The 12126-nt window shown below is 39.8% G+C and overlaps 1 protein-coding gene across 3 annotated transcripts; it reads right to left on the bottom strand.

Moving 5' to 3' along the window:
• Positions 1 to 2816: 2816 nt before the first annotated feature.
• si:ch73-52p7.1 (uncharacterized protein LOC100321084 homolog) lies at positions 2817 to 11130 on the bottom strand. 3 transcript variants are annotated; one of them, XM_018696995.2, is made up of 2 exons: positions 11018 to 11130; positions 2817 to 5335 (listed from the first exon to the last, which is right to left on the bottom strand). In XM_018696995.2, exon 2 carries the CDS (start codon positions 5255 to 5257, stop codon positions 4409 to 4411), a length of 849 nt encoding a protein of 282 aa, XP_018552511.1. In that variant the 5' UTR covers positions 5258 to 5335; positions 11018 to 11130; the 3' UTR covers positions 2817 to 4408. The 3 variants fall into 3 exon arrangements, with proteins under 3 accessions (XP_018552511.1, XP_018552513.1, XP_018552514.1); XM_018696997.2 differs by lacking the exon at positions 11018 to 11130 and adding an exon at positions 8154 to 8751; XM_018696998.2 differs by lacking the exon at positions 11018 to 11130 and adding an exon at positions 8174 to 8751.
• Positions 11131 to 12126: the final 996 nt, after the last annotated feature.

Here is a 12126-nt window from a genome sequence, read left to right as displayed (position 1 = left end):
CATGATGTGGCTGTGCAAACTCATTTTTGCCCCCACAATGTAGTATAAGTATACACACACAGCTACACAAACTTCCTACACTAAACCTGGCAGATTGCTGCAGCACAGCCCCTCTCCCTCTCCATCTGCACCTAAAAGACCCACGCGCCCTGACAATGAGGTGACCATGTCACTGCCTGAGCCGAAGCAGAGGGATGGAAAGAGAGTGAGAGAGAGAGAGAGAGAGAGAGAGAGATGCAAGAAGAAGGGGGGAGGAGGAGAGGAGAGGGAGGACACATTAACAAGCTATAATCTCAACTGCCTTATCCATAATGCATTGTGTGGGCCAATTTACATGGTGCTGGTCCCTCTGGGAGAAAGGAGATCATCCATCACATTACTTTATTAGCTCCCTCACACTCTCTAACAGATGCACACACACGCGCACACACACGCGTGCGCACAAACACACGCACATCATTATTTTTCTCTGCCTCCCCTTCTCTCTCTCCCTCTGTTTTGTGGGCCTGTTCTGTCATGGTTGTTGTTTCAAACTGCTGCTGCCTCTATAAAACAACTCCAAACCAAGTCATGGTGTGCAGACTGTGACAAGCGGGGAGTGGGGGGGGGGGGGTTAAAAAAACAACAAAAACCCAGTAGATTATTGAAAAAAATGAGACAGCCTCTGGTTTCAGTATGAGTCATGGGGGAGTCTGGAGTCAGAGGATTTAGGTTAACGTCAGAAATCTGATGCTGAGCTTTGTTTTTTCTAGAACCAAACTTTCTTTGTGTTTGAGTAAATAAACCTCACAGCTGTAAATCCACAAAATATAATTAATCCCTGGAGTATTTCCTTAAATTAAAATGAAACTCACGAATTTCTCCATTAATTTTGAAAAACTTTAACCTGTACACAACAGGCTAAACAGAGGCCCTCTGTGTATTTGCATATAGCTATTTCAGACCTGGTAATATCAGAGCTGAACACCAAGAAAGAAAAGCCCCTTTATTCTGCAAGTATAAAACTATCAAATGATTTTCTGTGCATGATCAAAATGTTGATTGTTCTTCTTTGAACATAATTCAACTCACAGAGGTTGTTTTTAATGCATTTTTCCAGTTAAAATTAATTGAACTGCACTTTTAAAGGAACTCAACTGAACATCAGTTTCTGAATAATTTAGCCACTGAAACCAGTATTAGAGATTATAGTTTATTCACAGACATTTGTGAAGACAGCATTTTGGTTGTCTATCTTTTTACACACATCCACATACATCTTTCAGTTAGTTGTGTTTGTTTATTGTGAATGAATTTCATTCAACCTGTGATAGAATTATAAGACACAAAATCTAAGCTAAAGAAATGTGATTGATAAGATAATTTCCTGTGAACTGTGAAGTCAGTCTAGATACCTTAAAATAAACTAAAAGTTCCTGAGTTTTGTTTGTGTGTGTATTCAGAGATTGAAATGTCCCATGCACTGAAATTAATTGTTGGCACCTTAGCCACACACACACACACACACACACACACACATCCATCAGATTCCGCAGTCATCCTGTGAATAAAAAGAGCTGTAATTGCAATCATATATGTGGAGCTTCAGGCACTGTGCGCCATACCGTACCATTAGTATCACAAATAAGTAATAATTTGCTAATGACAACATTATGTTGAGTCAGTTTAGGGGCAATTAAAGTGAGTGATATTTACATATGCCTAATGAATCACCGAGCGTGGCAGTTCGGGCGGGCTCTAATGAATATTCATCCAGGCATTTCTCCCCTGCGCGCTGCAGTTTATAAACTGAATTATGGCTGATTTGCCCTTTTAAAAAATGAACATGGGCGCATCTCCCACAAGGAGGCGGCGAACAATAACGTCTGATTATAAAAATGTTTTACTGCTAAACTGCCGGTGAGGAGACGGCGGCAGCGTGGTTAAAGACTCACTTGGAGGGGTGAGGAGGAGGGAGAGACCACCTAAAATCAATCCAATTTAGTCTCGGCCTGTCCACCTTTTTAGACCGACATAAATATTTACAGTGCGCATTCAGGAGTGCTCCACACATCACGAGTATCAGACTGAACATGTAATTGATTTGCTTTTTACTGGAGGTAGTTTGTCAGATTATCCCAAGTGCAGGTCACGGTTCACACACCAACCCCCCCACCCCACCCCGAAACACACAGGGCTGATTCCCATAAGGAAGAGCGACCGATCCTCCCTTCACAGCCTGCTCGGCTGCCCGGCTGCTTCACCACCCCCACCAACACCAGCAGCCACCGGTGATTTCCCCGGTAATTGCCCTCGGTGTGCGTCGGGGTGGGTGCTGACCCTCTCAGGTGCAGGATCAACAGGCGGCATCAGTTTGCATTCACAGGGGCGTTAAACAAGATGGGCTGCAGCACGTTTATCATGCAAATAAGCGGCGCTTTAGCAGGTGTCAGCGCACCCTCAACGCACGCATGCGCGTACACATGTACGCGCGCAAGCAAGCGTCTTGTGACCATAGACACATGTGGTTTCAGCCTGACAAATGCAGTTGTTCCTCCTAAAGGTGTTAACTAGTGATGTTAAATAAATATTCACCAAACAACAAAAAAGAAATAATATGGAAAATAAAATTGCCACATTAACTCTTATTCATTATAAGATATAGTTTAGGTATGTGTCCACCATGTCAGAAATGCAGCTGTATGTGTCAGGACATAAGGAAGATTTTTTTTTTTTTTTTTACTACGATCCTTTTTTCATAGATTCTATGATTGTGACTATTTCTGTCAAGTACATAAACAAAATGCAACATATTATTATCTTGAAATCACAAGACATTATGGTAAGTAAATCGTTTATTTCTGTTTTTGTTGTAAACAAATGCAAGCCATGACTCTGTCGATTTATATTCTAGTAAACAAATAAATACAAGGCAATACTTAACAACATACCTCTGTCCTAAAAAAAAACCAAAACATTCCCCATAAGCTTTTAAAGTGCTGAAATGTGTCGTGACACACGTGTTGAATGTAAGGTTAACTGGATTATTTAAGAGCTGTGGATAAGTTTTTAAAAAATAGCAGAAAAAGCAACCTCTTTCCCTCAACATTTCAGTTCCAGTCTATGTCTTTGACTCACGTGTATCTGCTGCCATCTTGTGGTTTAATATTGCAAGCAAACATGCATTTCACATTTTTTTTTTAAGAATGCCACTTATGTCACAGTTGCCACCAATAATAACTTCTATGTACCTTAAAGGAGAAAGTCTCTGCTTGCTTTTATACAGGGACCAGAGACCAGAAGCCAGAGGTCAGCTGTAGAAATGCAGCAGCAGAGTTGGGAGGAATTCATCCCTCACAGATGTCCAAATTAGCTCAATGTCCTCCTTCTAGTGGTGACATTTTGGCTCACAAGTAAATCCCTTCTCATATGGGGGAAATGTGAGGCACCACCCACAGCCCTGAACAGTGTAATCTTACATGGCCGCTATGCAACACACACTTTTATGTTTGAGACCAAACAAAACTAGGGATAAAATTCTTGAGTTTCCATTTAACTGAATGAATTTGAAAGGTGCCTGATCATTGAATGCAGCAGCAAGGTCAGAGCTGTTTTTGGGACACACCTCATGGTGGAAGCTCCTGTTGTTAGACCAGAAAACAAGGAAATAAAGAGGACTAAAATTCCAATTGGTAAACAATTGTTCTGGCTTATACCGTCAGTTCAGTATAAACATCGTTTGGAAACAAAGGACACTTCAGCTGGAGGGGGCTGGCGGATTGCTCTAGTCCCACAGCGGGTCTCTCATTAGTTGACATAGTTTGTTCTAACATGCTGATAAACAGCTGTGCAAAGTTTTCACTTGGGAAAGTTATGATTAAAGCTATTAGAGAAGAAAATGAAAAACAAATGAAAGAAATATCTCCCAGTCTCGTTCAATGTCCCTCTCAGTTTCTATCCAATAAAGTTGGACAATTTTACCAGTAGACTACTTTTAGAAATTAACTGCAGCTCTGCATTTACCAGACCAAAATACTAGGATGTTATGGAAACAGTTTCTGGTCGTATTCATTGTGTCAGTGTTTCGTTGTGTTCGCTCCAAAAATAACATTTACATGGGAGCAGATTTGGAGCAGAGTTGTGTTGTTTTCCTCCTAAATGTCAGCTTGAAGAAACAAACTTACTGGCCCAACTTAAACTGCAACATAATCCGTAAACTGATGGACACTTTATCTCCCAGTTTAAGAGGATAAAGGGATTATTTTTCAAACGTAAAACAAAAAACAAAACAAAAAAAAAAAAGACACACAATTTTTCGACTTAATCCAAAATCCCTGGAGAGCAAGGAAGTTGTTGTTTCCAGATCCTAAACACTGGCTCCTCTTCCTCCTGTTGTTCCCACCTGCACCCCTCAGAGAGTAAGTTGGCATCAGTACACAAAGCTGACATATATGACAGACGTCTCTGGTAATTTTGGCAGGTGGAGGTCAGGAAAGGGCAGCACACCATCGCTGTCTATGTGTGTCTGGACTGTGTAGGCTTTGACCACCGCCCCCCACTCCAGCACGGAGCTGTGGATGATCCCCAGTCTGGCCTGTTCGTGATACGCTGCTCCCAGCTCCCTGCCCAGGAAGATGTCTTGGATCTGGGGTGAGGACAAACCCAAGGAATCTCTCTTCATGTCTGCAGTCTGGTCAAGGTATGTGTCTTTATCCCTGTTGTACCTATTTGTGTCTAGGTGAGCACTGTTATCTCTGTCTGGGTCAGCGTTTGAGTCTGTGTTCTTGGCTCTGTTTGCATCTGGACATTGGTGTATCGGCCTCTGTGGCAGGTTTACCACAGTCAGCCTCTCCAGGTGCTGCACGGCAAAATGTCCCTCCACGGAAGAAGAGGAAGAAGAAGAAGAAGAAGAAGAAGAAGTAGTAGGTGTCCCCCTGGAACCTCCAGGACCGCAGTGGATCAGAGTGAGGTGCCTCACCTCTGAGTTGTTGAGCAGGTGCGCTGTGTTTAAGGGCGACGTGAACCAAACTGTTAAACGCCTCATCCGGAAAACGGGAGACGAGTGCGACTGGGGGTGGTGCAGCATGGACAGCTGAATGTCCTTGCACCTGCAGTCCGTGAGCGAGGAGACGCTGCAGGGCTGCGGGTCCTGGCTGCAGGAGTAGTAGAAAAAGCTGTTGTGGGTCACGTAGGCCAGGCGCAGGTCAGAACGCTGCAGGGCCACCGACACACACAGCAGCACGCAGAGGAAAGGGGCAGGAGGGCTGAAGGCTGGCATCACTGCTGGAGGAGAGTTTCAGGCAGCATGCTGATGTGTGGAGATGTGCGTCGGGTGTTCAGGTATATTTACCTGAGCCTGTAGAGAAGACACAAAAAGGTAAACCTCTACGATCAAACCCCTAAACTGAAGGATATCAACAAATTTTCATCAGACTACATTTTCTGAATATTAAGTTATCCTGTGTTCAAAGGCAACCTGTGGTGAAAGAAGTATTCAGACCAAAGTAAAAGTAGTAATGCTGTCTGTTACAAGTGAAAGTCCTGCATTTGAAAGCATATTTAAGTACAACAAGTACAATATTTCTTTCTAAAATGTAATGGAGTAGAAGTAAAAATACCACTCTTTGAGTAAATGTACTTTCTACCATTAGAGGCAACCACAGCAAACCCTGCCAAAGTGACAGTAATTTAGGTTAAATTAGCATAAATTCTGAACTATCATTTAGAGTAATGGGCTTTGGAAGGACAACACAGAGTTGAATAAATGAGATAAATGAGGAAATAAAGAGGACTTGTGAGCAGGCGCCAAAATTGAGAATTTTGTTGTTTCATTGCACTAACCACAGCTGCAAATACAAACGTCCACTTCATGTGTGGCTGGGTTGAGAAACCCCAGCCATGCTTCAGTCCCGTTTGAGCACTGACAGGCTGAGACTGAGGTTTACTGTTTCACTGGCTTTTTTCTTGGCAGCTTCTTAGAGATTTGACATTTGTCCATGGCAAGATTACTAAAGGCCATGGACATGCTACCCGTAGCAATAGATAAGCAGGATTTGTCATCATTAGTTCAGGCTGCCTGTTGTGATGTGAAGCTGCTTCCTGATGCCGCCTCGGTCAGGGTCTGTGTATTTAGTATAAATGTTTTTATTTCTTGTCTCTGTGTTGCTGTTTGACCCTTCATCACACTTGGATATACTCAAACTGTAACTGAAACAGTACATAACATCAGAATGCCAGTGGTGGAAAGTAACCACATATGCTCAGTTACTGTGCACAGTTTTGAGAGACTTTGAGAATTGAGTATTTATGCTACTTTATGCAGTGTTTTGTACTTTTACATCAATACTAGCAGTTGTAGTTACTTTATAGACTCTGATTTTAAATCAGACTCTATAAACCAACCAATAGTGCATACAGTTCAGTTAAAAAAACAGCTCCACCTCGACCAGCTACATTTCAATTCTGCTTTCATGTTAATGCATCAGTGTTAATAACATACAGAATAATATAACACACTATAAGGAGCCATTATGCACAATAATGTGAACTTTACTTTTGATAAGTACATTTTGATAATAATGATAATACTTTAACTGAAGTACAAGTTTTTGAATGCAGGGCCTTTATTTGTAATGAGATTTATTATATATATATTTCAGCTTTAAAGGAGTACTCCAACAAGCAAATAATAGCAAATATCAGAGAGCAAGTGTTCAGGGCCTGCATGGCATAGGGATTAAAATACTATTTGTATATTTTCTTGCTGGCTCTCGGGGCCCTGCATTGACAGTCAGATGGGAGTAGCTCATACTAAAAGCAAAAACATTAGCACCGCAATTAACAGCCAAAAATCAACAAACAAGAGTCTTCTGTGATCGCATCACTTTTTAAGGTCTACATTAATCAATCAATGTTGGCAAGCAGTTGCTTATTTACGTATTCCACAGGTACAGAGCAACACTATCATTCATTTGGAGTTGTGTTTCTGTCTACTTGATAAATGGATTTCATTATTCTGTACCAACTCCTGAGGGAAATGTGAAGCTCTTCAGCTGCTAAACACTCCATTATGATCACCAGCCAGTGTCTGACCGTGTTTGTCTGCTGATTGGTACCGAGCATGTAGTGGGCTTTTAGAGCTTTGTCTCTGAAAACAACTTCTTGAGTCAAAACAGTAAAGTTATGGGCTGGACAGATAAACAGTGAGCAGAGCTTTGTCAAACTGAGAGGAGCTGCAGATTCAGTTAATCAATCTCTGTAGGTTGAACAATGTCTTTAACATTGTCATGTTGTGTTCACATTGTCATTTGATGCATTGTGATGATTAAAAAATACTTTTTAAAAAGGTTTTTAAAAATTGATGCGTTTTTTTTAAAATTCCATGCATCCATGCCTACATCACCCACAATGCAACACAACCACTGCCAGTTTGGTAGGAGATTCAAGTGTGTTTTGCTATTGGTTGCAAATGTAGCCATGAGCTGCTAGCCTCAAGCAGAAATGAGGAGCAGGCTACAGAGGTCTGGTAAACTCTCTAAACTCTTTTTTTTTTTTTTTTTTTTTTTTTTTTTTTTACCTCCACACCCCCAGATGTTTTTTTCATTTTCAAACTCATTGTCTTGAACCCCAACCAATGCTGACTAAAATAACAACAGTTGAGGTGATTTATCCAACTTTGCACAACTCCCTCCACAAAAGGATTATTCAACTTTTTCCACATATACAATGCTACTCTACAAGACCTATAAAAAGACTTTGATGCATAATAAAATAGGTGAAATTTTTATGTTGTAATTTTATCTTTTGGTAACATATTTGTCCTCGTCATGTCCCAGCTACTTTTAATTCAGTTCATGATTTACAGGAACAGCTTTTGACTGACTCCAGGGAGCGGGTGTGAACGTGTTCCATTTTACTGCGGGATGTCGTACATCAGCACATACAGTAATCAAATTAGCTTGACATCGGATAATAATCTTGACATTCTTGTGGCAAAACCACTGGTTAAATTCAGCACGACTGAGGGAAACAACTGTTTATATGAAAACAAAACACTCAGGTTGAGTAAGTAAACCCTGCCCTCTTACAGTTCAGGTCAAGTTTCATACAGGAGATTGTTGTTATTGGATATTGGAGTAAAATGGTCTGAGGTCGCTCCCCTGTGTGTTTCTCACCCATTAAGTGTTTTCTTTACCAAGATGTGAAAAGAGGGGATGTGGACACACACTGACAGCTGGTTTGGATCACAGGGACCCATCGTAGAATCTGCAATGGGTGTGCTCTTCCTGCTCTACATTTAGGGATGCATTGTTTGGCACTGGGAGCCCACATTGAATTTCACACACACACACACACACACACACACACACACACACACACTCTTAGAAAATTACAACTGTGGACACTGCCTTTGGATTCCAGGGAAAACATTGTTTTGAAATCTTGGCTTTCACAAAGGTGTGGGCAGATTTTCTGGTTTGGCAATAATATCAGACCAGAAACATGACTTTCGGCCTCATTTTGAAGCCGGGACAGAGCTGACCACTACATTCTTCCTTTGGCCTTGAGTCACATTAAACAGAAGTGAATTATCATCTACATTGTGCTTAACATCCTGTTTTCCTGACTTTTATTTTGGCTTCAAATCTGAAGAATCCTCTCATTGCTCAGTGTCTGTCAGCATCACAGGCTGTACTGTATATTCTATATTGGTTTGTTTCAGGTCTTCATTGAAGCTCTAAGATTTTTACACTAAGTAAAATATTCAAACCCAAGACGCCATGTTGTTTGGCTGCACGGCATGAATTTGTACTTACTGACCTGCAAGTGGCTCAGTGAGGTTTAAGGGGCTTCTAGGGTTCTTTACTTTTCTCTGTTATGCTCACTAGCAAATAAAAAAAACATCTCACAGCAGATACTTTATGAAGAGATGTTAGATGAACTATTTTCAATGATGAAAAGAAGTAATACAATTTTATGACAGTATGCACAAATAAAATGGGCTTTAAACTGTGTTTTCTCAGTAACTGCAGATTGTGATGGAGGAAGTTTTTTTCATACGTCTAACACATTTCTTCACCATCACCACCTGAATCAGTAGTAACTGTTGTGAGTCCAAGTGGCAACGGAGCAAGACAAAAAACTTTTCAGAACCAACTTTCAGGCATACAGGCAGGAAGCTTAGGATTATCAAAAGATGATCAAGTATTTTCAATGAGTGCCAAATGGAGCTTTAAATATTTCTTCTCACTGTCCTCGCTCCTGGAAGCAACACTGTGTGTATGATAATGTGACATATTCAACTGAGAATGGGGCATCAGGGGCAGACAGATGATTACATAAGACTCAAGATTAGAAATAATGTTAACTTATGTGTAACTTAGTTGTGGCTGACCTCCCAATGTGTGTTTACATTCAGGTGACAAAGCCCAAAGACCACAAGTCAGTGTTGTTGTTGTTGTTGTTGTTTTTTTTAAATGCTTGCTCCCTAAACTTAATCACATGTTTATTATTGCAACCACAACCACAAAAGTTCCTTGACAATAACAAAGTAGTCATTTCAACCCAAACCATGATCTTTGTCCAAACCTACCCGAGTTATTTTTGTGCCCACACCCAACCAATCCTTAATCATCCCATCATAAAGCAGAATTATTTTTCATCAGTGAAGCATCACAGTGTTGAAAGGCACAGACAAAGGATGTCATCCTGTCCATACGGGCGACAGATCAGAAAACGTAATCTTTCTCCGCCTGTAGCTTATGATAGTGGTGTAGTGGGGATCTCATTATTACAGTGAGAAAGAAAATTAACTAAATTCACAGTGGTTTCTTTTAAAATATTTATGTAATGACTTTAATCATGGACTCTCCATACTCAGGAAAGCTGTCCTGGGTGGATGCACTTACCCCATTTTTGAGGATTAAACTTCCCAGTAGAATTTAAGGTAAGAAAAATCTACTCCACCTTAACCAGATGTACCATTAAAAGGATGATCTCTGTGATACATCAATAATTAGAATCCAATTATATAAAATACATTCATGTTAAACAAGCCATTCTGAATAATGAATACTTTTGGTGTTACAATGTGTCTCAATCACAATTCTTTTGTATTTTTACTATAATTAAATTACTTGTAACCAAGTATTTTTTACACTGTTTTATTGCTACTTTTACTTAAATCATCTGAGTACTTCTTCCACCACTGATGTTGTCATGCCAACCACAGATTCCTTTTACAGATCAAATCCCAGTGTTATTTCACATACTTTGCACAGCCCAGCTTGGAAATGTATGAGGGTGGACAGAAAGAGTGAGAGTCAGGATTCAAAACGCCTCGATTTGCTTTTTCCTCTGGCCTCAAAACCATTCACTCCACCTCTGCTTATGTCAAGAAATATGAGTTGCAGTCCTACAGGACAGTAACACATCTCTCTGTCTGCTTCCCCTGCTGTAATGACTTTCAGACTTTCTACTCATCAAGATCAAAATAAATAAGTGTCTGATTACATATTTGGTGTGGCCACAAATCACTGATCTGGACCTGAAGTGACTCAAGGCCTCAAATATGACCACAGACACATTTTTTCTGGGTGAAGGGTGAAGTTTCCCTCCTTTTAAACTCCACAAATGCAATCCCAATTAAATTAGTCACCACTTCTACCACCTCATTCATTCTCAGGAAACAAGTCATCGGAGGTTACAACAGCATGACAAGTGATATAAGACAATGGATAAAGGATCTGTTAGTCCATCATCACAAGCAGTTTCAGTTTATTTGTGACACATCTTACTATTTTTCATCTGAACAGATCTGCGAGAATGTTTCCATTACATAACACAGACGCAGGAATGCACAAGCTATGTAATGTAATATGAGAATATACAGCAGACTTGGCTTTTCTGTTCCCTTTATAGGCTACATTAGTTAACTGCAGGACACACACATACACGTATAGCTTTTACAATAAACTAAACGGTCATCAGTGCTATTACACATACAGTTAGTTTCCTAGTTTTCTGGTGTGTAACTCACCTCAAGCTGCTGCTGAAGAGCTGATATGTGAATGCGTCAGTTTGAGGCTGGGATGGGGAGGAAAAATCACACACACAATCCAGCTGACGTCAAGATGGGGGGAAGTATCACACAGAGGAAGCTGTAACTCTCATCAAATGCCGACAGAGTTCAGCTTCAAGTGTTGTATACAGTCAGATGGGTATGTTTGTACTAATCAGAAAACACCAGATCCAAACAGCAACCCACAGTTGTTTTAATAGTTTATATTACTTTTTATTGTCAAACAGTAGGCTAGTTTGCACAACAGTAGGCTAGTTTGCATATATATCTATATCTATATATATCTATATCTATATCTATCTATCTATCTATCTATCTATCTATCTATATTTATTTTTATTTATTTATTTTTTTGGGGTCAGACATGCTCACCACATAGGCAAAATTATATGGTACATATTGTAAACTGTGTTTCATAACATAACCCTTAGGGTACTGTAAATGAAAGATCTATTTACTATAATAACTTCACAAAATGTTTTTTCAATCATTTATCTATCAGTAAAGTTAACACAATAGCTCAATAATTTACTTCCAGAAACAACGAATGTCTTTCCGAACAGGATAAGGAGGCATTTTTGGCAAAAGTCTTCGGAAAAGCTGGTGATTTCCCGGTACGTAATGTAAACACGAAACAGTTTTGCTGCATTCAAGTACTGTCGGACATATCAATATTTGGGCTTGAGCGCGATTTAATGCGGCAGAAATAACAAAAGACTGAATAACATAGTTCATTAAAGTAAATAACTTGTATCTGACTTTTATTTTATTTTATTTATTTTCTGTGCTACAATAGACTTGATGCTTTGCTACATTTCAGAGAGGATATTGTAAATTTTACTCCACTGCATTTATTTGGAAGCTTTAGTTGGTATAGTAACTGTATTTTCAGAATAAGATTTTATGCAAAAGATATGAAGAGCTGTAAATTATAATGCAGTATTTTGCTATTACAGTATGTTAAGTCCACACAATTGCCTACATATTGAGAAATTGCTAATTAACACTGTATTATTAATAATATAACTCTCTGAAAGGGAGATATTCTGCATAATGAGTGTTTTTAC

The sequence above is a fragment of the Lates calcarifer genome, linkage group LG16_LG22 (assembly GCF_001640805.2).
Source record: "Lates calcarifer isolate ASB-BC8 linkage group LG16_LG22, TLL_Latcal_v3, whole genome shotgun sequence".
Taxonomy (NCBI): Eukaryota; Metazoa; Chordata; class Actinopteri; family Centropomidae; genus Lates; species Lates calcarifer.
Note: the sequence above shows the minus strand (reverse complement) of the source record. Positions and strands in the feature narration are given on the sequence as shown.